The sequence below is a fragment of the Amphiprion ocellaris genome, chromosome 1, assembly GCF_022539595.1.
Source record: "Amphiprion ocellaris isolate individual 3 ecotype Okinawa chromosome 1, ASM2253959v1, whole genome shotgun sequence".
Taxonomy (NCBI): domain Eukaryota; kingdom Metazoa; phylum Chordata; class Actinopteri; family Pomacentridae; genus Amphiprion; species Amphiprion ocellaris.
The window spans coordinates 3,176,998-3,201,131 of NC_072766.1; the positions used below are offsets into that span (position 1 = coordinate 3,176,998).

General features: G+C 39.0%; 1 protein-coding gene across 2 annotated transcripts; it reads left to right on the top strand.

The window, feature by feature from the left end:
- The first annotated feature begins 1,298 nt into the window (after positions 1–1,298).
- On the top strand, positions 1,299–23,797 carry LOC111565744 (NAD(P) transhydrogenase, mitochondrial-like). Of its 2 annotated transcripts, XM_023265964.3 has the most exons (22): positions 1,299–1,454; positions 2,066–2,222; positions 4,325–4,554; positions 5,497–5,696; positions 5,780–5,867; positions 5,996–6,084; positions 6,181–6,368; positions 7,444–7,577; positions 7,702–7,893; positions 8,435–8,585; positions 9,520–9,681; positions 11,741–11,851; positions 11,942–12,087; positions 12,994–13,189; positions 15,085–15,318; positions 15,872–16,032; positions 17,298–17,477; positions 17,561–17,720; positions 21,646–21,727; positions 21,921–22,039; positions 22,365–22,480; positions 23,427–23,797. In XM_023265964.3, exons 2-22 carry the CDS (start codon positions 2,093–2,095, stop codon positions 23,571–23,573), a joined length of 3,216 nt encoding a protein of 1,071 aa, XP_023121732.1. In that variant the 5' UTR covers positions 1,299–1,454; positions 2,066–2,092; the 3' UTR covers positions 23,574–23,797. The 2 variants fall into 2 exon arrangements, with proteins under 2 accessions (XP_023121732.1, XP_054868690.1); XM_055012715.1 differs by lacking the exon at positions 1,299–1,454 and having other exon boundaries at positions 1,857–2,222.
- Positions 23,798–24,134: the final 337 nt, after the last annotated feature.

Below are 24,134 nucleotides of genomic sequence, written 5' to 3' on the forward strand. Positions count from 1 at the left end.
AGTAATTGTTGTTGAGTTATTATTATTATTATTATTATTACAAATAATAATAATAATGATTATTATTATTATTATATTTCATTGTTACTATAATTATTGCAATATTTATAGATAATATTATTTCTAATAATAATAATAACAATAATAATAATTTATTATAATATAACATTTTATTATAAATACTACTACTACTACTACTAATAATAATAATAAGAATAATTTAAAAATTAAATATTTATCTCATTTCAGTATTATTAATAAGGATGACGTTTTGAAAATGATTTGAAACTTCACTATACATTTTCATAATAATAAAATTTTTAAACATATTAATTGTTGTTAAGTTTGTGTTATTATTATTGTTATTATTATTATTATCATTATCATTAATAATAATAATAATAATAATAATAATAATAATAATAATAATAATAATAATAATAATAATAATAATTATTATTATTATTATTATTATTATTATTATTATTATTATTATTATTTGAAACCTCACCATAGATTTCCCGGAAAACATGTATCCCATATTATGAATGTACCACCATATAAACAAATGACCTCATTATTTTTCATCTTAATTCATTTGTATGGTTTTTATTTTCAAATAAGTATCGCTATTAACACAGTTTAGGTCTTGTTATGAAGGAAATGTGTTTTTACAATTATTAGAAACATTACTATAAATAAATTTTTAAAAAAAGAACATTTTTCTGCAAAAATCATCCTAAGATTCCATATTCATATATAGTGTTTCTTAATTATTTTAAAAAAAATATTTTTTGTTGTTGAGTTAAAAAAAAAAATCTAATCCGGTACATTTCTTTTATAGCGCCACCATCTTGTAAGTAAAATTTGCACATTAAAAAAAACTATGGTAATAACCTAACATTTAAAAAATCGACAAATTCCTGATAAAAGTGTGTGGAATTATTGTGCAGGAGAGACACTAAAGAAACAGTCGTGGTCGTCCAACAAATTCTAAATTCTACTACCTTTCTGTGCTCTCTGGCGTCACCTTGTGTGCAAAAAAGAAATTAAAATGCATTAAATATTTAAACAAACATGACTAGAAGTTATGCCCCCAATTATGTGCGTACTAATGTTATTTCACAGCTTCCCAGAAAACAACAGGAGCTCCTGAGAGGCCGAGCATCGACGCAGATCTTTTTAAAATGAAATTACAGGCGACAGGTAATCCTGATTTCTGACATGTTAATCCAGCCTGTAATTGGCAGGTAGCCTGAGTCCATCTGCGTCAAGGTGGTCAGGAGTGGAGTCACGTGGTTTCCTATTTATACATAAATAGTGCGGCTGTGATATCGAAACTGCGGAAGGTCGTCTGTCTGTCCCTGCGAACGGACGGAAGGATTTTGGGGTCGGACTTGTCTCAGGTGACTCCTGCTGCTGAGGGGAAGTTGAACCACCTGGAAATCTGAAAGGCAAGTGTGAGAATAACCATCCAGCAGTCAGTTAATGTGTGACTGAATGAGTGGAGGCTCAATGGCACCATGTGATGATTCAGTAAATGAATGAATGGATGAAATAAAATAAAATAAACAAAAGCGAATACGTTAAAAAAACAACTAATCAAACACTCCATTCACAGCAGTGCAAGTTTCCACTCTCATGTGCTTCCCAGCTGTGATGTTTAGTGTTTTTATTGATGTGCAAACACCACGTTTGTGCTGTTTTGATTGTGTAAGAAGGTGTTAGCGGTGTCTGATCCGTCTCCTCCTGCCCCACAACTCTTTATCTGAGCACTGATTCCTGCTCACAGCAACCAGGCCAGACTTGGCACGGTTCCCCTCAGCGCCGTCATAAGACCAGATCTCGCGAACAAGCCTGGAGTGTGTGTCCAACCCTGGGCCCTGTGTGTCCTGCAGGGCTGAAATGTCACTCTGCTGCATGTAGGCCTCTCACCACAGACATCCTGAGAGTGTGGCTGGAGGCTCTGGAGCTTTTTTTGAGGGGGGATTATCATGTTTTTTGTTCTCTGACAGCAGAAGTAGTCACCAGTTGTCTCTGCTTGTTGTTTGTGTTCCTAATAAAGAGCTAGAGGGAGTCTCAGGGAGGTGCCATGTCGACCCTCCTGCGTTGCATCTCCAGCCCTTCTGTGGTTTTGTTCCAGCGAGGTGTCCAGAGGAAGGCACCCGGAAGGAGGCATTTCAGGACTTTCCCTGTGTTATGGGACCAAAAGGCCTCCAGAGGTAGGAAATGTTCAACTCTATTAAAATCTCCCTGCTTCAGCTGAAAACATTTCCCCCCATTTCGCGTGCTTTTCTTTCTGGGTTTCCTCTGGTTCACTCAAGGACACGACGGCGGAAAAAAAACTTCAAGCGAGTGTTTGCAGCAGGTTCCTAGAGATGTTCCCAAAATAGGGCAAGCTGTTGTGAAGCAGGCCGCAGCCCCAGACACTGCTAACATGTGAGAGGTCAGTTAAAGGTGACATGTAGAACCCGTCTACAGCCCGCTGACAGCTCTCTTTGTTTATGGAGCTGCTGGAAGGGCACATGCCAGGGAGTGTTTGTGGAAGTTTTGAGTGACTGAGAGCGTTTTAAGTTTGAATTTTGAGTGTGTCTGTGTGTGTCTGTGTGTGTCTGTGTGTGTGTGTGTGTGTGTGTGTCTGTGTGTGTGTGTGTGTGCTGGCTCGCCACCAATCACCTGCTAATAATGTCTCCATGGTGGCGAGGTCACCGTACCATGTATGGAGGGAAATGTGTAACCTGATACTGTTCCCAGACGCACAATCTGAGTTCCACACTGGAAGTCGACCAATATGTGTTCTCCGGGTCCGATACCGATTATTGGTGATCAAGAAAGGCTGATATTTGGAACCGATATACATTAAATAAAATGTTTTACCAGCATGTGATGGCAGAGAACCTGTCATTCATAACTAGACTCCTTCATTAGTCAGGGTAACTATAACTGAATATGTTAAATAGAAATAAGAGGATGCTCTCCTCTATTTATGTGGGATCGACTGTTTGTTTTCTGCAGTTATGCGTCTGCTGTTCTTCTCTATTTTCTTAATCTTACTCTGTTCTGTCACTTTTATTGCCTACTAAGGTCAATCATATTGTAAATCATTATTAATTGTTGTTTTCCAGACTCTGTTGTCTAACTTGGCCATTAGCATAGCATTAGATACTGTGAGATTAGCTGGGTCAATATATAATTGAGGGATTTTTGAAGTCCATGGGCTATATCTTGTATACATTTTTATCAAAAGTAAAAAAACTGACATTTTTATGTTCATTATGATCATGTTTTTACAAATTCCCTATTTATTTATGAAGGAAACCATCACTTATTAATAAAAAATGACTGGATATCACTAAAATGTCAACTAAATAACCGTCTGAATTTAATAACAACCACCTTCTAATGAGCTAAACAATAATAAAAGGAGCTTATGTGTTCTTTATATTAAGATGAGATAATCATGACAGATATTTCTTTTTTGGCAATTTGGAAAATAACAAATTGCATCTGTGTCTGAGAAATGACTTCCAAGTTCCCCATTACAAAAACACCTCTCAAGGAAGTGTGTTAATTCCAGATCACATGACCTGCTCCACATGATGTCATTTCCTCCTGAAGAAAAGACTGGCCAGACTCTAAGGCTTTCTGAGTTATTTGATATAAAGTAGTCAACAGGTTTACTACAATATCTTTAGAAATAGCTTTAAATTTTACTCAGTTCTGTATATATAATGTTTAGGAGAATCTTTCTGTAAAAATGCCATGTGGTGTTTGGTTATAGGCGGCCATGTTGATTGTAGGCCTGAAAACAGCAAAAATGTCAACTATGATACAAAAAGTCCCGCAATTATATACTGAGCCATCTAGACTTCTTCATTGGTAAGGGTGACTAAAGCTGTAACTTTCTCTGTTCTATTGCTTTTATTTTTATTGTTTTCCAGACTTTGTTTCAGGTTAAACTGTGGCTGCCTTCTAGCCTAGCCATTAGCATAGCATTAGCTACTGTGAGGGTAGTTAATTTCCCGGTTTGTGGCAAAAGCTTGTGGTTCTTGTTCAGTTCTCTGATTTAGAGACATTTCTGAGATCACAGAGTGACTTCCGACAGAGAGAGGAGGCAGCATCAGACCTCAAGTAGAGCATTTCATTTATTGATTGAAGCCAAATATCAACCACAATAATTGGTCTATCCCCAAACTACAAACATGTTCTGTTGTGTTGTCGCACAAAAACATGAACAATATTCCCCCTGTTTTTCCTTCTAATGTGTTTTTCAGTAACTGGTTGTAATATTCACCCTCACCTGTCTCCCGTCCCGTGTGTTCAGGTGTGCTCTACAAGGACGTGGTGGTTGGAGTTCCTAAGGAGACGGTCCAGAATGAGCGTCGTGTGGCCTTGTCTCCTGCCGGCGTCCAGGCTCTGGTCAAACAGGGCTTCAGGGTGCAGGTGGAGAGCGGAGCCGGAGACGAGTCCAAGTTCTCCGATCAGCAGTACAGAGACGCAGGAGCCACGATTACCGACGTGAAGGGAGCGCTGGGCTCAGATCTGGTCCTCAAGGTCGGTACACATCTGCTGCTGATGCTGTCCTTCTTTGTTTAACTTTCAATTTCTACTTCTGGTTTTCAACATGCTTTTTGTCGTGTGAACAGATGGCCATACCCTACAACTAACATTTTCTTGTCCTAAGTTTATTATTTTATTCTGATTTGTAATTTTTAAGTTGTTTGTGGTAGTATAATTCAGATTTTTTTTCTTAGATTTCTCCATCAGCTCTTCTTTGGTGAAGTGAACCTTCTGTATGTTCTTTGAGGCTCTTATTCTGAATTTACATTTCTAATGTTATCATGATGGACAATGTTTGGAAAATCTTTAGAAACTTTGCTTTAAATTTCACAGAAATTTTTAAAAATGGATTCATCAAGGTTTGTACATCTTTCAATCATCTTTTCTTCACTCTAAGTGTAAAGTTTTAAAAAGATGTTTTGTTCTTTTATTGTTTAGATGTTTAAAATGTACACTGTGTACTAATATAAATAAATAAATCTGTTAAAAAATAAGCAAACAAATGTGAAAATTTAAATTTTTCATTCCACTCATTTTTGGTGAGGCAAGTCTTTGAGGCTCTTATTAAGAATTACAATGAAAAAAATATTCAAATTAATTCAAATACATCTTTGTTATCATGTTACACAATATTTTGAAAATCTTTAGAAACTGTAAATTAAATTTCACATAAATTTTAAATAGATTCCTCGTCATCATTGTTCTCAGTTTATTTTATTTTGATTTGTATTTTTAAAGTTATTTGTAGTAATATAATTATATACTTTTTTCCTTAAATTTCTCAGTCAGCTCTTGTTCAGTGAAATGAACCTCCTGTATGTTCTTGGAGTTTCAGGACTTTGGTCTGCTAATTTAGTCTTTTTTTTGTACAGTTTAAGTTGAGACATAACCAATTTTTTGCTGCTGGATTTCAACTTCTGTTTTGTAACATTTCAGGTTCGAGCCCCCAGTTTGAGTGAAGCGGATCACCTGAAGCCGAAGTCCACCTTGGTGAGCTTCATCTATCCGGCACAGAACCCAGAGCTGATGTCGAAGCTGTCGGAGAGGCAGAGCACGGTGCTGGCCATGGACCAGGTGCCCAGAGTCACCATCGCTCAGGGCTACGATGCTCTCAGCTCCATGGCCAACATCGCTGGGTAAAGAAAACGCATCGTTGTGTGCAGTCTCTGTTCAGGAATGCCTAGCTGCAGTAAATGTGATTTTAACATTTATTTTGTAGGTACAAAGCTGTAGTTCTGGCTGCCAACCACTTTGGCAGGTTCTTCACTGGTCAGATCACAGCTGCAGGAAAAGTACCTCCAGCTAAGGTAAAAGCTACCTCCAGCTGGTCTGATTTCCAGCTTCTCACACTTTTTTCTCTTCATTCTAACTTAAATAGAAGTGTAATGTGGACTGTGAGTCTCCTGGTGTTTATGCATGTTTCTGATGAACACAGGTTCTGGTTATCGGAGGTGGAGTCGCTGGTTTAGCAGCAGCAGGAGCAGCCAAGTCAATGGGAGCCATAGTCAGAGGGTTTGACACCAGGTATAAGAAAGAAGGAAAGAAAATCTCTCCGACTCAGTGATGATGATGGTGATGGTTCTGGTTTTGACAGTGAGCTGAGTGTTTCTTGTCTGCCAGGCCAGCAGCTCTGGAGCAGTTCAAGTCATTTGGGGCAGAGCCTTTAGAAGTAGACATCAAGGAGTCTGGCGAGGGGGTCGGCGGTTACGCCAAGGAGATGTCAAAGGAGTTCATTGAAGCTGAGATGGCCCTTTTTGCCAAGCAGTGTAAAGAGGTCGACATTGTCATCAGCACCGCCCTGATTCCAGGTCAGTCACACTGGTACCTTCTCCTACTTTTGTCTTTATGTTTTGGTTTTTAAAGCATCGTTAATTATTGTTATTTTGCAGCAACATTGAACCAAATGACTTAATTGAAAGAGATTATTCGTAGCCATAAACCTACTGAGAATTATCACCAAACTCTGCAAGTGTGCCGACCTTTAGTGGCCTGGTAATGTGTATAGTTGAGGTTCAATTGCTCTAATTAAAATTAGTATGTCCCAATACATTGTATGTTAAATGTAGTATCCTCAAAATACTAAGGTGCAGGTCCCATTTTGCAGTATGCAAGCCAGAATGTTTTTTCTGACCTGCATAGTCAGAAACCAAAGATACGTCACATACTCTACCAATCAAAGTTTGGATGCACCTTCTCATGCAGTGGTTTTTATTTAATTATTTTCTCCATTGTAGATGAATACTGAAGACATTAAAACTATAAAAGAATGCGTTTGGAATTATGTTGTAAACAAAAGTGTGAATCTTCAGCATTAATCTTCAATGTAGGAAATGATACAAATAAATAAAAAGCATCGAATGAGAATGTGTCCAAACTTTTGACTGGTCGTGTACGTCATGGAATCTTGCAAGCATAAACAAGCTTGACCTGCAGAGAATACGCAGACGGATGACGGCTTTTTTTCACAACAAACTGACAGATATATGTGCAAATGGTGCAGTATTATAGAAGTTACTGTATGCAACAGTATGTGCTTTGCAAGGACAACAGCAATAAATATTGAGATTTAAAGCCAACTGATGTGATTTTGAATTCAGAACGTATAAAAATGGATCATTTAGCAGCCCAAGGACCCAGATATGTTATTTGATAGGAGCGGAGATTGAGGAATTTACAAAATGTGGTGTGTAGACATCCAACAGTGGCAAACTTTCCTGGTTTGTTTGACTGTATGAGGCTGTGAACCAATGAGGCAAGCTGTTTTTTCTACTTGTTGAAGTGTTTTTCTCCCCCCTTGTGGCCATAAATTGCCCACTGCAGCTTTAATGTGGATTCACTGTCCTCTCTAATTCCTTATTTGCATGTGCTCCTGTTCCCGTGCAGGTAAGCGGGCTCCCATTCTGATTAAGAGGGAGTTTGTGGAGTCCATGAAGGACGGATCTGTGGTGGTGGATTTGGCTTCAGAAGCGGGAGGCAACATCGAGACCACCAGGCCTGGAGAGCTGCACGTTCACAAGGTGAGGATTCTGCTTCGCCAGCAGATGTTGAGGAAAAAAGAATCCAAAAGAAATATTTAGAGTTTGTCAACCACTGTGGAACATTTACAGATCGTGTCTATTCTTTATTTTTTATATTAACCAGGGAGTAACACACATCGGCTACACAGACCTGCCCAGCCGCATGGCCACACAAGCCAGCACTCTGTATTCCAACAACATCTTGAAGCTGCTGAAGGCCATCAGCCCTGACAAGGAATACTTCTACTATGAGCCCAAAGAGGAGTTTGACTACGGAACAATGGACCATGTTATCCGTGGGACTCTGGTGATGCAGGTGGGTTCTGATTTGCTGTAAGTGTCTCCTGGCAGTCTCCTCCGTCTCCGCTGGCATCCGTCCCTCCCTCTCAGCGTGAGCTGTCAGATCCTGTCATGCTACGATACGGTGCCAAATGAGCACTAAAACCCAGTCCCAGCTGGGAATCGCTCTTGTTGGATCCCAGCAAGAATGTTATGAACGTTTCAAAATATACTTTCCCAGGAATTTTGGCTTCGACACATTGTTTATGGCAGAGAAAGCATGCAACCTCAACAGGACATATCAGTTTACCCCTTGTTAAACTGAGCATTATTCAGGCCCCTTTAAAGAGAATTTATCTTCGAAACCACTGCTAACTGGTTCATGATTGCTGTTTGTTCAGTATAATCTCCGAGGCAGTCCCTGGGTTTGTACTCCGAGTGCTCCCACCTTCCAGCTGAGATCTCCCACAACGCAAAAGGCTTGATGTCTGTTTCTCACGCACCACTTTGTGGACATCCTCTGTGTTCTCACTGGTGTTCCTGCGTGTTTTCTTTTTTTCTTCTTCTGGTGTGTGCAGGAAGGCAAGAACATGTTCCCGTCCCCCCTCCCGAAAACAGCCCCGCCAGCCCCAGTTAAACAGAAAACAGTCGCAGAGTTGGAGGCCGAGAAGGCGGCGGCAGTTTCCCCCTTCAACCGCACCATGACCTCTGCTGGTGTCTATACAGCAGGTCAGAGCCACGCAGAAATGTTCAGACTTCTACACGTTTGGAACAATCTTATATGCTGTGAAGCTACTAAGGCAGGGGTGTTTAACTCATTTTAGTTCAGGTTCCACATTCAGCCCAATTTGATCTCCAGTGGGTTGGACCAGTAAAATCACAACATAATAACCTATAAATAACCACAACTCCTAATCTTTGCTTTGTTTTAGTGCAAAAAGTTGAAAAGTCTGAACAAACTTGGGATTTTTCTGCTCTGTGTTCGTCGGATATTAAATTCCTCTCTGCTCACTATGGAGCACTTCAAAATAGAGCCGGAAGGGGAAAAAGTCAACAGTAATTTTGATAAGGAATCAGTTTTCAAGCAATAATATCAAACATTTAGCCTTGGCTCTCTCTCTTGGCTGCTTAACTTAGATTATGGAACTGAAAATGTTTAGACTTGGACCTGATGGAGTAATCTGGAGATGTCCACTTGCCATGTTTTATTGATCAGACGATTAATTTATTACTCCAGACAGTCACTGGCTGATTCATGGATGGAAAATCCCCAACAGCTCGTTCCAAACGATCTTATTTGGAAGTCAGTTTTCATTTTTTGAACAACAGTCATGATTGCTAAAATTACTGAAACCACTAGATTTTAATATGATTTTTTTTTTTTTTTTTTTTAACGCTACTCTACTATAATTGAGCTCAGTGGATTAATTAAATCTAACATTTGAGTTCAGTTCTTTCAGAGAAACTATGAATCACAACACTTGGATTACTGGTTTTAATAATACCAAAGGGTTCGTCTTATTCAGTTATTCCACTGCTTTAATGGGGATTATTGGCTGCAAACTGACTGGAAAACAACTGACGCTCATGATTTCCTGCTACACTGTAATCACGCAGAGGCATAGAAACACAACAACAACAACACTGCTCTGTCTGTCTGCAGGTTTGTCCACTTGTCTGGGTCTCGGCATCATCTCCCCCAACGCCGCCTTCACTCAGATGGTCACCACCTTCGGTTTGGCCGGGATCGTTGGATACCACACGGTTTGGGGCGTGACTCCCGCCCTGCATTCACCCCTCATGTCGGTCACCAACGCCATCTCAGGTCAGATATGAGATACTACATTTAGAAACCTAGTGAAGGTGGTTTTTGATTGGGAATTCTGTGATGTTGAGAGACGAGTGAGGAGACGGACTCAGATGGATTATGTTGAGAATAAGGTTTACTGCTATCAGGAGAGGTGATGTGAGCACTGGCAGCATCAACTCTGAGGATTCTCTTAAACCTTGAGTTGGGATTAATGCCACATTTAGATTACGGCCCAATATGGAGACAACTTGTCTACTAAGAAACTAAACAGTATCTGGGTCAATGTATAATTGAGAGAGTCCATGGGATATATCTGCATACATTTTTATTAAAAGTAAAAAAAAAAAAAAACTAATGTTTTTATTTTCATTCTGATCATATCTTTACAAATGCAATAATTATTTATCATGGAAACAATCACTTCATAATAAAAATGACTGGATATCACTAAAATGTCAACTGTTACAAAAAGTCCTGCAATTATATATTTACCCGTCCAGAATGACTTGAAAATGATCCATTATTATGGAAAATTTGTCCTAAATGACTCAAAACTTGTCCAAACTGGCTCAAAAATTGTTGAGAATGACTTGAAAATAATCCATAATTGCAGAAAATTAGTCCAGAATGACATAAAATTTGTCCTAAATGACTCGAAAATTATCCCAAAGACACAAAAATGATCCAAAATGATGAGACACGATCCAAGCTGACATAAAACTTGTTGAAATTGACAAGAAAATTGTCCAGGTCAATATATAATTGAGGGACTTTTGAAGTCCATGGGCTAGATCTTGCATACATTTTTATTGAAAGTTTAAAAAAAAAAAAAAAAAAGAAATTTAAAAATATTCTTTATGATCATGTTTTTTATAAATTCCTTAATTATTTATCATGGAAACATTCACTTATTAATAAAAAATGACTCGATATCACTAAAATGTCAGCTAAATAACCATCCCAATTTAATAACAACCACCTTCTAATTAGCTACACAGTAATAAAATGAGCTCATTTAGAAATAGTATTGATTGTGTTCTTTTTATTAAGTTGAGATAATCATGACAGATATTTCTTTTTTGGCAATATATCAAATTTTGATTGGAAAGACTCCGAGGCTTTCATAGATATTTAATATAAAGTAGTGTGTGAGTATAGTTTGGATTTGTCACATGTCAACAGGTTTACTACAATATCTTTAGAAATAACTTTCAATTTTACTCAGTTATATATATATATAATATTTAGAAGAATCTTTTTCTAAAATGCCATGTGGTGTTTGGTTATAGGCAGCCATGTTGATTTTAGGCCTGAAAACAGCAAAAATGTCAACATCGATATCTGTCAACTACGTTACAAAAAGTCCCGCAATTCTATATTGACCCTTCTAATCTTAACCAAATCATGTTTTTCTACAGCAGTTGTCTCTCTCATGTATCTTCTTTTGCAGCATCTGCGTTTCTCAGGGTCACATTAGGGACAGAGAGGCCTGAATGCTCCCAGCCTCAGTCTGGGAGAAGCAAATAGGAACAGAGGTCAAAGGTGATAACCTGTAGGATAATTTGAGGTGATCTATAAGTTCTACAACTTGATTCAAGGTGACTGCAGTTGACGGATGCAACCTGCATGATATTCTGGAAACTAACAGCTGCAAGGAAATACCTCGATAAGGGGAAAGAGAGTAATTTTTCTTTCACAAATCCCTCCTTTTTGATTGTAAGATCAAACCTAAACTTTAATTCAAAAGGGAAAATTACAACAAGAGGAAACCTGGTCAGAGAATCCAGACAACTGATCCTGTAGCATCTTAAAAACAGCATTTCAAATCAGAATATGAATCAAAATACAACTGATCACATTCTCCTGTAGATTATAAAATCCAAATGACAATTATTAAGATCAATCAGAGTGTATGATATATCAGGTAGCAGGTAGGAACGAAAACCCATCCCACTGGGGAAAAAACTTTCCTACCACCCCCCTATAAGTTTGGAAATAGATTGCCTACACCTCATTCATGGAGCGGTGATCCTAGAGTAACAGTATTTTATTTTTTTCTGTTTTTTTCTGTCAGGTCTGACGGCAGTAGGAGGTCTGGTGCTGATGGGTGGAGGCCTCACTCCCTCCACCCTCCCCGAGAGTCTCGCTCTGGCTGCTGCCTTCGTTTCCTCCATCAACATCGCCGGTTTGACATTAAAAATAACTGTAGAGAACATGATTCATTGCTGGCTCAACCAATTTCTAACTGTCTCTTTCTTATCTCTGGTGGTTTCAGGTGGTTTTCTGATCACTCAGAGGATGTTGGACATGTTCAAACGTCCCACTGACCCTCCGGAGTACAACTACCTGTATGCGCTGCCCGGAGCTGCGTTTGTTGGAGGGTATGGAGCCTCGGTGGCTGCTGGATACAGCATTGAGCAGGTGAAGGGACAAATGTCTTGTCTTTCCTCTTAGAAATGCATAAATGAAACGGCTTGTCAGTCAATGGAGTCACTGAAGTGGTGCTTATAGCGAATTCATAGTTTGTTTTAAATGTGGTCACTACTGCTTGTATAACTACCTTTTAAGCATAGTTAATGTTACACATAATGCATATAATTTTCTATGTTTCTTTATAATTATAATTTTATTTTATGGTATTAAATATTGTTAAGACTATGAAATGTCAGAATACTGAAATATTTCAAAGGTGGCATCTATAACTTTTTTCGTGTCTCCAATAATTCAGGTCTTTGAGCAAAACTGGATACAACATTCAATTACTAGTATTACTTTTACTTTGATTTGGCCAAAAACTATAGGACAGTGTTGGAACTTAATGCAGTTCAATATCCTGTTTGTGTGAAGTTCAGGAGCTCTAAAGTGCAGCTGTCACAACATAATCAGCAGCACTGATCAGTAAATAAATATATAAACTTACAACAGCAGACAAAACTGCCAGAGACAAACTGATCAATCTCAGTCGATCCCACATAAACAGAGGAGAGCGTCCTAATTTAATCACTCCTGTTTTTATTTTACATATTCAGTTATCGTCACCCTTATTAATGAAGAAGCCTAGTTATGAATGACAGGTCCTCTTCTATCACATGCTGTTAAAACAGTACATTTAATGTATGTCGGTCCCAAATATTGATTATCTGCCTCTTTTGATTTCCAATTATCGGCATCAGTATCGGCCCTGGAAAACCCATATTGGTCAATGCCTCTTCAAAACCAATAATAAATGGATTTTGCCCAATATGGCCCCTTTTTTAATTTAGTGTATTCCTTCGTGCTCACTCTGCTGTGACTATGATTTAAGTCTGACTTGTGTTTTCTCCTCAGATGATGTACCTGGGCTCGGGTATGTGCTGCGTCGGTGCGCTGGCCGGTCTTTCTGCCCAGGGCACCAGTCGCCTGGGGAACGCCCTGGGCATGATGGGAGTAGCTGGAGGCATCGCTGCCACCCTCGGGGCCCTCAAACCCTCCCCAGAGCTGCTGTCTCAGATGTCTCTGGCCATGGCCACCGGAGGAACCCTGGGTAGGTAGATCTCTGCATGTAGAGGACCCACAACTATAATACACTGGAAAAAAATGCCCCTGTCAAAACAAGAAAAAAAAAAAAAACTTATTTCAAGGAACTTTTACCTTGAAATAAGTGAAAAAATCTGCCAATAGAACAAGTGAATCATGGCTTGGTGAGATTTCTTGAAATAAGATATGATATTTAGAATATTGAGATCTTAAAATTAGCTGAGAAAACTTATTTTCAGCTATATTTTACCAGGATTGTCAAGCTTAGGTGTCTTAAAATAAGCCAGATATGCTTAAAAATAATAGTTTTTCACTCAAAAATAGATTTTTGCTCTCATGTAACCTCCTAATTTGAGATGTATTAAACTTATTTTGAGTTTTCTTGTAAAATTCAACTCAAAACAAGATAATCTCAAGATTGTTTGACTTGACAAGACATTTAAGATGCATTGTCTTAAAACAAGTCCCTCCATCTGCTGAAATGTCTCTTGTTAAGTGAATTTATCTTAAATCAAGTAGGATGAGACGTTTTGACTAAAAATAAGACAAATGGACTTGGTTAGATTTTGAGTTTTTGCAGTGTACACATGATATAGTGATGACAGACTTGGATTACTGCGCTGCAAAACGCATCCTCTGGCTCTGATTATGGTTCATTGCAGCCTGAATCTGCTGTACTTTTTTGTCTCATGATTAGTGAGGCAACTTTGGATTGAAAAAGAAACAAAATTTATAAAGTTGGGGTGTGGCTCTTCTTTTTTTTGAAGTCCAGCAGTTTGTTTAGAAAACTACCAGACCACCATGAATGAATTGCTGCTTATTAACTTTGCATGCGGCTCCTCGGGTCTTTGAAGAGAGTGAAGTTTTTGCTAATTCATAACAGAGCATCAGTCATCCTGTCTGGACGCAGAGATGAGTGGATTCCGTCATCATGTGTGAATGTTGTACATGTTAATAGTAATTTAAGAAGCAGGATGATAAATGATGCTGTAATCCTCACACACACACGGGCAGACAACCACGAGGGTTTAGTCGGTGTTAAATTAGTGTCCGTATGCTTTTGAGAAAACACAATTAAATGCTTAGAACTCATTTGTTTGTCTTTGAAGATCAGGCCCCATAAATGAAAGCAGACTTCAGCCGTTTAGCCCTTTAACCCAGCGGTGTCAAACTCATTTATTTCAGGGGCCACATTCAGCCCCGTTTGATGTGGGCCACACCAGTAAAATCAGAGCACACTAATCCAAATCTTTGTTTTAGCGCAAAAAAGTCTGTTCTGAAAATGTTCACATGTAATGAATTATCTTTTTGCAAAACATTATGAACAACCTGAAATGTCGAGACACAACGTGACAACAAAATGGACAAACGACACAAGTGAGAAAAAAGACACAAAATGACAAAAATGAGACAAAAAACAACAAATAGAGCGAAACACAAAGTGACAAAATGAGACAAAAAGGAAACAAAACCATAAAAACGAGAAACAAAACCATGAGACAAACGACAAAAGTCAGACAAAAACAAGACAAAATATTACAAAAATGACAAAAGCGAGAAACAAAATAATAAAAAATTAGACAAAAGTTACAAAGCTGCCAAAAAATGGACAAATGACAAAAAGAACAAAATGACAAAAGTGAGACAAAAAACTAAATTTATAGCTTTACTAATTTATAATCTGGAATTTTTACACTTTGAGGACTGGATTGGGCCTTATGGAGGACTGGTTTTGGCACATGGACCACATGTTTGACACCCGTGCTTTAACCTCTTTATTTTTTCATGTTTTTACCTCTTAGATGCTTTTTACAGAGCATGAGAAGTTTGGTTCTGGTGTTTGTCTCAGCCAAACATAATAACTCACTGAGATCTGTCTTTTTTTTTTAATCTTGACTGCAGGTCTGACCATTGCCAAGCGCATTGAAATCTCAGACTTGCCGCAGCTCGTGGCAGCTTTCCACAGCCTCGTGGGGCTGGCGGCCGTCCTCACCTGCGTTGCAGAGTTCATGATCGAGTATCCTCACCTGGAAACTCACCCAGCAGCAGGTGTGCTCAAGACGGTAGCTTACCTGGGCACCTACATCGGAGGCGTCACCTTCAGTGGGTCTCTGGTGGCCTACGGCAAGCTGCAAGGTAAAACGTCCTAGCATCTACCGTACGAGTGCATGCAGATATCGTGCATGTGAGATGTTTGAAGTCAGTAGACCGCCATTTCAGGTCTGATCGGGGTTCCTCTTTAGACACAGACGTTCTAATATCTGTATAAACATGACGAGCTTTATGTCCTCTTGCTCTGATTGTCCCTTTCATGTAGTTAAAGCCAAAGATCCTCTGTTAAATCCAGGCCTGGACTAGAGGGCTTCGGGTGCATGTGTCGGCAGTCTCTAATTTACGTAGTAGTGCGACTGATCAAGAGGAACACATGAGAAGCTTTCTGGTAATTTGTTCTGAGCAGGGCAGGGCAGGGCAGCGGCTGCATGGCTGTGGTCGGCGGAGGGCTGCTGGCTGATTTGTGGATGAGACAGACTCTCAGACAGCTGATTAGAGGCTGAGTCTGAGAGCACAAAGGCAGTCAACACTGATTAAGAGAAAAGTGTGCTCGCATGTTTTATCTGCCAGTTATCCCAGTGACAGTAATTTGTGGCTTCTCTGAAAATGTGTTTTTCAAATATGTTGTGGGTTGTAGGGATCCTGAACTCTGCCCCCCTGCTGCTGCCTGGAAGACACATGCTGAACGCCGGACTGATGGCGGCGTCGATGGGAGGAATGGTGCCCTTCATGCTCAGCTCCAGCTATGGTACTGGCATGGGCTGTCTGCTGGGAGTGTCTGGACTTTCCACTGTTATGGTGAGTTTTGAAGCTGCAGTCAGGTGGGGGCAAAAAAAGGAAAAAGGTTTGCAGTTTCTCCTTCACTAGAAATGTCTGTTATACTGATATACTGAGACATCAGCATGGAATAAAACAGTCTTTCTGGCTCAGAATGGGCCTTTGGAGGGGGACTATGATTCACATCCGGCATGACTGGTGTGTGTACAGTAACTGCAACTTATTTTACAGAAATTTTGACTTTTTCCTTTAATTTTGACCATTTGATAAACAAAAATGTCTACTACACTTGAATCAATTAAACCCCAATTAGCAAAAAAGGTTTAAAAAAAAAAAAGTAAATTTTTTTTCTTCTTGACCCTCTGAACCCCAGTGTAGCTTCATTTGTTGGTCATTTGGCGTTGCAGTATAAAATTCTGTACCTCATGACTAGAAGTCTTTTGTGAACAATAACAAAGTCAAAATGCAATAAACTGTAAAAAATGAAAGTTGAATTTCTTTCATTATTTTACAACAATTAAGAAATCCCCCGGAATAAACATGTTCAACATTTTCTCAAGTATCCACAGGTGTTATCAATACAAAACAAACATGCGACTCCACATACTATAGATATTTTCCTACATGCATTTTTAATTTATCGATCTGCTCTGTGTAATAACAGCTTGTAATTCAGCCGATTTCCCCCCGTCACTGTTCATTGAAGCTGAATCACTGGCTTCTTAGTTTTGCCGGGAAGTGCAGATTTCTTTTTTCCGCAGAATGCGGTTAGTGGAATGTATTCATTTTTGGCAAATTTTTAAATGAGGCATGTAGAATAGCATGACTTTGAGGAAATACCACAATTTCAAGCTTGGATTTGGATGCATTTTTCCAAACAAGCAGCACATTGTGGATGAGTAGTTCAAGGACCGTCAGAAAGTGGAAAATCTGGCATTTCCTTCTGTTTTCACAGTTATTTGCTATGATAAATGGTGTCATTTGACATTTTAGTTTGAAGATGAGATGCCTTTTAAACCCACCGGTAGGGTTTGGGGTGAAGAGGGCTAATTTTGATCACTTTGTCCTGGTCAGTTTCCTTTGGTGCTGGCTAAAATCTCTTCAGCGATCCTTAAAATCTCTTGAATGCAGGAATAACCTGAACGTGATAAACAACTTCTTTATATCAGATGGCAGATATTTTAAAACTCTTGGCTGTTCTCATTGATTAGGAAGAAATCCACTAAAAACAGTCATTTAAGTTGGTTTTAACTTGGTTCACGTGTTTCTTCCTCAACCTCTCCCAGGGTGTAACGTTGACAGCAGCCATCGGGGGCGCTGACATGCCCGTTGTCATCACAGTGTTGAACAGCTACTCCGGATGGGCTCTCTGTGCCGAAGGCTTCTTACTAGACAACAACCTCATGACGATTGTGGGAGCTCTGATTGGCTCCTCTGGTGCTATTCTGTCCTACATCATGTGTGTGGTGAGTAGAGACACATTTTCAGCTGTGCGTGAGCGAAGTCACTCATGATAGTTATCCGAGTTGTCGTCTCCGTCTCTTCTAAGGCCATGAACCGCTCCCTGCCCAATGTGATTCTGGGTGGGTACGGCACCACCTCCACAGCTGGTGGGAAGCCCATGGAGATCGTCGGGACTCACACTGAGGTCAATGTGGACCAGACCATTGACATCATCAAAGAAGCTAACAGCATCATCATCACACCAGGTACACACTGAACACACAACACAAGAGAGGCACCTGTAAAAGGTAGACGTAGCTTCTGACAAGTGAAGTAAAAATACTTTAAACCTGCAATCTTTCTACCAGCCAGCAGGGGGCGACTTCTTTGGTTGCAAAATTAAGTCTGATCGTATCAGCAAATGACCCTACTTCTCACTTAACCTCCTACCTCAGCAAACATTTTACTAAAGAGTTAATGATCTCAATATCTAATTTAAATCTTTCTTCAATACAGCATAGTGTTAATTTTCTAAATTCTGGTCCTTTTTTAGAAGAAAATGGATGATAAAGTCTGAGATGGCAACTTCCAAATGGCAAACTAAAGGGTTCAAAACAGTCCACAAAGTGATGGCTGATGTCCCAGTGGCTATGCCCATCATTAGAGGTTAAAGGTGATTAATGAAGCTTCAAATAGAGGTGTAGAGCAAACTACAGTGGTCTGATTGTGTCACTTCTTTTTATCTTCAGTTGTTGCATTTTTAGACTCAGTTTTGATCTCTAGCTGCTGATGACTTAAATAACAGCACTTGAGAAAATGTGTCGATTTTGCACAGTCTCCTTTTGAGCCACAAAACTCTCAGACAATTTTTCTTACCATATGCAGAAGTACTAAAAAAGACACAGGTTTTATGTGCAAAATCAGTGTTCAGAGTTCCCTGTAAATGTTCAGCTAAGCCCAGGTAGCTATTAATACATCAGAGGAACACCAGGGAGGCATTTCAAGTTCCTCTCTGATTACTGATTCCATGAAAAAAAAATCCCTTCCTGTATCTATAGTTAAGGATGATGCTCCTCACTTGCAGGCTTCTTTCCTTTGCGCTATTTTGTGTCACTATTCCATCCAAATAAAATGGGAAAGGCATGGCACTGCGACTTGGCGGCAGCTTCATCTAGCAAAATAAAATCGATACTAGCCTAAGATACCACTTCCTGCATCAAAATTAAGAACTGAATCTTACACTGTTGCTACCTTAAAGATGTATAAAATCCCCACTTCTCTTTCCATTCACTTCTCTGTCATTGCGGCAGCTCAAGCACACCAGCTCACCTCCGACTCTGCTCAAATACCGTAAAACTATTCCTTGATACACAATTGCAAGTTGTAATATTGGAGTAATTCAGTCAGACCTGTTTGAGCTGGAAACTATAGTATAATAAATAAATGGAAAGCCCCACTCTGTAAATTAATTTGGTTGGTTCCTCAGATTTGTTATGTACGAAACCCCGAAGGTCTGAATCCATATTTTTGAGGCTGTCATCAGTATGCTACTCTTTCAAGGTGGAAATGCTCTGCTGTGGCCTTGACCACTTATTTTGCTCAAGCTATGTCTTCCAGTATATAAAAAACCTTTAAATGGACATATTAACAATGTGATAAATTAGATTTTTCTACCAGGGGGGTCTTTAAACGCTACTGTTTTAGGTGGAGGCAGTCCAAAAATGGACAAAGTTGGTTTATTCATTGCCATTGGAGTAAATCTGTGTTTTGTTTTTTTTTTTGGCATTTTTAATGAGCTAAAGACTAATTTTCAATGGACGTTTAAACCCATACATGTGTTTCGTAGCAGAGAGCATAGAAAAGTCTCGAACTTTTGGGTGAGACAAGTGTAGAAAGATGTTTGGGTTGACATGAGAGACTGAGGTGAAGCACAACATCACCATTAGTCTCTCATGACAGTGTGAATCCTGCTCTGTGCTCCAGCTGCAGCTTTTCAAACTGTCTCGCTCAATAACATCACCCGTCTCTCATCTGATTAACTTCACTAAGCCTGATTGCTCTGCCAAAACGTAGATCCAGAAAGCAAATCTGGAAAAAAAGGTAGAAACATTTGCAAAGTGTTTGGAAATGATGAGGACTGATGGTTGATTGACTCAGAATGAATTGTTAACCACAAGAGGGAGTAGTTTGCTTACAAATGATCCTCCAGGCACCTGGTCACAGACACTGAAACGTTGGGGTTTTTGTATTTGTGTGAGCTAATGACCACATCTTGTTTTATTAACCAGAAAAAGGCAGGCTTGTCTGATGACTGAGTAGTTGTTGAGTGGCCTGAGCGAGAGGAACCACTCTGAATACCTTGGATACTGGGACTGCTGTTGTTTTCCAGTGGCTCCGAACCAACGCAAGGACAGCTGTGTGGTCAAACATGCTGCTTTGATTAGAGAAACAGTGAAATGTCATAAGCACTATTGAGTCCAGACTGAGGACTTCTCCATGTGCTGTCAGCAACAAAGCACGGCGGTGAGGAAACAGAAGGCTCCGGTTGTCTGGGGAATTAGAAGATACGGGTTACAAGTGACTGACTTAAAAAAAAAAACCCCTCTAGATTAGAGATGATGGTGAACTCTACGAAGTACCTGACCACCAGGGTTAAATGGGGGTTATGCAGACGCAGGGAAAACACTTCTTTGCACGCAGGGGACCCGAATGCACACCACACATACAAGTTTCCCTCAGAAAAATGTCTCTTGGACCATTGAACTGTTGTGATTTAATACAGCGAGGAGACTTGTGGTGGATGAGGACAGGGAGAAGAGGACAAAAGAAAAAGAACGATGGGGAGAGGAATAACTGGGTGTATTGTTGTCCTGCTGGATTGTTGTGCTTTTATTTCAGAATGAACAATGGTTGTCAAAGGTGTGTCTTTTCCAATAGGGATATAAAAAAAGCACAATTCCAGAATATGAAATGCTGTAACACAGGGGTGTCAAACTCATTTTAGTTCAGGTTCCACATTCAGCCCAGTTTGATCTCCAGTGATCTGGACCAGTAAAATCACAGCATAATAACCTATAAATAACCACAACTCCAAATTTTTCCTTTGTTTTAGTGGAAAAAGGTACATTCTGAAACAGTTCACATTGACGGAATTATCTTTTTACAAAACATTATGAGCAACTTGAAATTTCTTACAAAAATAAGTTCAATTTTAACAACATTATGCATCAGTTTATCATTTATGTGTTATATTTTACAATTCAGAGTGTCTACAAAGACACAAAACATTTAGTCACAGGTATCTGGAACTGAACAATATAGTTTTTTACTTTATGATCAAAATGACAAAAGTGAGACAAGACCAAAAAAAACAGGACAAAATATTACAAAAATGAGACACAAAATGACAAAAGTGAGAAAACTGAGACAAATGACATGAAACAAAATGAGAGACAACAAAATTTGACAAAAGTTACAAAGTGACAAAAAGACAAAATGAGAGAAAAAAGACACAAATGAGACAAAAAATGACCCAAAAAATCGACAAAAGGACAAAAAATAGACAAACACAGGCGAGACAAAAAATACAAAACAACAAAGACGATACACAAAACGAGACAAACGACAAAAGTCAGACAAAAAAATAACAAAAACAAGACAAAATATTACAAAAATGGGACACAAAATGACAAAAACAAGGAAAAAATGAGACAAATGACACGAAACAAAACAGACAAAAAAAATTAGACAAAGTGACCAAAAAAAATGGACAAACGAAAACAATAGACAAACACAAGTGAGACAAAAAACAAAACGACAAAAACATGACACAAGTGATGAAAAGTCAGACAAAAACAACAAAATCAAGACAAAATATTGCAAAAACGAGACACAAAATGACAAGAACAATGAATAATCTAGTATTTTACTTTATGATCAAAACAACTTATCATGATGTAGAAATTATGTTAAATTTATAGTTTTACTAATTTACAATCTGCAGTTAATGACTTCTCTGGAATTTTTACACTTTGAGGGCCGGATTGGACCCTCTGGAGGGCCACTTTTGGCCCGCGGGCCACATGTTTGACACGCCTGCTGTAGGATAACAGAAGGGGACTGCTAAATCTGCAGATCCGGAGTGCAATAATTCATAAGACTAATGCATGTTTCTGTACTTTTCATGCTTAGGTTGGGGTCTGTGTGCAGCCAAAGCCCAGTACCCGATTGCTGACATGGTGAAGATGCTGACCGAACAGGGCAAGGCTGTCAGGTACGAAGTTTAAACGATCTAAACGCTTCTTCCACTGCTGCTTCCATGCACTTTACAAGCAATCTGAAGTTCGTTAGAAACAGACAGGTGCCTGTTTTACTGCTGGCACCATCGATGAGGGAGCAGTGTGAGTTTTCGGTGCGAATCAACATTTTATGAGACATAATGATTCTTTTCCATCCATCTCCGACAGGTTTGGTATCCACCCAGTGGCTGGTCGTATGCCCGGCCAGCTGAACGTCCTCCTGGCCGAGGCCGGCGTTCCCTATGATGTGGTCCTGGAGATGGATGAGATCAATGAAGACTTCCCAGGCAAAACCCTTTTAAGATTAGTTCTATGGGGAACTGTTGTGTTTACTGCTCCACGGTTGTCATTTTCTCAGGAAAAAAAAGTGACTAGATGATCAGTTCTGTGTAATAAATGCGTTCCACCTTTTGATGTGCACTTGGAGCGGCCACTGTTGTGTCGGGATGTTTAATCATGTTGTGTTTTTAGGACAACAGTTGTTTTCTTAGCAACCTGGCATGCCGTCCGAGACACATGGCTGTGTTTATTACGCACGGAGATAAGTGTGACGCAGGGCTTTGTGTGCTCGTCTGTCTTGTGTATAATAGTGTAAATGTTTGTGACCCACAGAGACGGACTTGACGCTGGTTATCGGAGCCAATGACACGGTGAATTCTGCAGCACAAGAAGATCCCAACTCTATAATTGCTGGCATGCCCGTCCTGGAGGTGTGGAAGTCCAAACAGGTCAGTTTATCTTAACCTACGGAACTCCAAAACCCCAAAATGTCAGGCTTGAAACACACGTCGTCACAATTCCACCATTTGTCAGGGACAGAAACTGTGAAAGGGGAAAGAATCATCAGATGGTTCTCGAGCTAATCATCTCTGACAGGCTGTTCTGTTGAGAAACTTTACCAAATCTAAGCTTTAAAATTTTCATATTGTATCAAAATCACTTTATTCTAACCAGATTGTGTAGAACAGCAAACATTGCTCCTGTTGCTGCAACCTTGAAGCCAAAGTGACTGAGCTGCAGTAAACAGTCACATAAAAAATCAGCTGAGCTGCAGGCCGTGTTTACACAATGCAGAGGAAACTAATTAATTAGAGAGTCACCATTTTCCTCCAGTATTTATAACATCACTGGGTTTACTAAATTTTGCCCAAAGGCATTTGATTGACAGCTCAATCCATCAAGCAAAAGCAAAGACAAAATTTGCCTTTTATATTTACTTATTTATTCCTTTACACATTTATTTCCTTGTTGTTTTTAACAGATTTACCTTTTTTATGGGACTCCTGTGATTCCATAGGAAAAATGTACATATTAATTTAAGATTTTTCTTCCCTTTTTTTTATTTTTTATGAAAGAACTAATTGAAAAAAAATCTACTTTGTTTATTTTCCTTTTTTTTCCTTTTAATGTATAGTGTTCCAACTGTAATACTGCAAGGAAGAAATTGAGTTCTCTCCACTTCTAGTCATGGTTGTGCTGTTTCCATAAAGATGCAGGACTTATGAGTATGAGGAAAAATGAGTAGAAGGAGCAAAAACACCCAGATACTGCTTTGGATTAAAAGTGTTAAAATGTGTTGATGCAACAACATCATGACTTGATTTTTAGAGTTATGGTACAAAAAGTCATCATATCCACTTTTTTTTTTTTTTTTTCTTTTAAATTCCACTCCAGGTGATCGTGATGAAGCGTACGTTGGGCGTCGGCTACGCTGCCGTTGACAACCCCATTTTCTACAAACCCAACACCTCCATGCTGCTGGGAGACGCCAAGAAGACCTGCGACAGTCTGCAAGCCAAGATCAGAGAGGCCTACTACTAGTTACCACTCATCATTATTAATGTGTACAGCACTTCTTAAGTAGATTGACATATGCTACGTTTCCAGCATTGACCTTAAGGAGATATATCTTTTTGGAGAACAGATTTATTGGGTTTGCAACAAACGCGGTGGGGAAGATTCTGAACACGACTTCTTGAAAATAAGGGACATGAATTAGTCGAACACAAATATGTACTGATTTGTAAATAAAATATTTAGACGTATCTGAAGTTTTTGCACTTGAATTCTTTTATGTTCCATTTTTTAACCCTCGTGTCGTCCTGCGGGTCAAAATTGGCCTGTTTGAAAATGTGGAAAAAAATCTATTTTCACAGTGAAACTTCTGATGTCCACATTTTCAACATTTTTGGGAAATCTTTGAACATTTTTTGGTGGAAAAAAAAAATGTTGAAAATGTTTAAGAACATTCACAAAAAAAACATTCCCTAAATTTCAGAAAATTTGCAAAACCTTTAGGAAGAAAATTCCAATAAATCTTTAAAAATTTCCCTTAAAAGTTTTATTTAAAAAATTCCCCAAATTTGGGAAGAAAATTCTTGT

Coding starts and splice junctions, on each gene's coding strand:
- LOC111565744 (XM_023265964.3), top strand. CDS start 2,093: ATGTCGACCCTCCTGCGTTGCATCTCCAGCCCTTCTGTGGTTTTGTTC. Junction 7,894..8,434: donor GTGGGACTCTGGTGATGCAG/GTGGGTTCTGAT, acceptor TGGTGTGTGCAG/GAAGGCAAGAACATGTTCCC. Junction 15,319..15,871: donor GGCCTACGGCAAGCTGCAAG/GTAAAACGTCCT, acceptor TGTGGGTTGTAG/GGATCCTGAACTCTGCCCCC.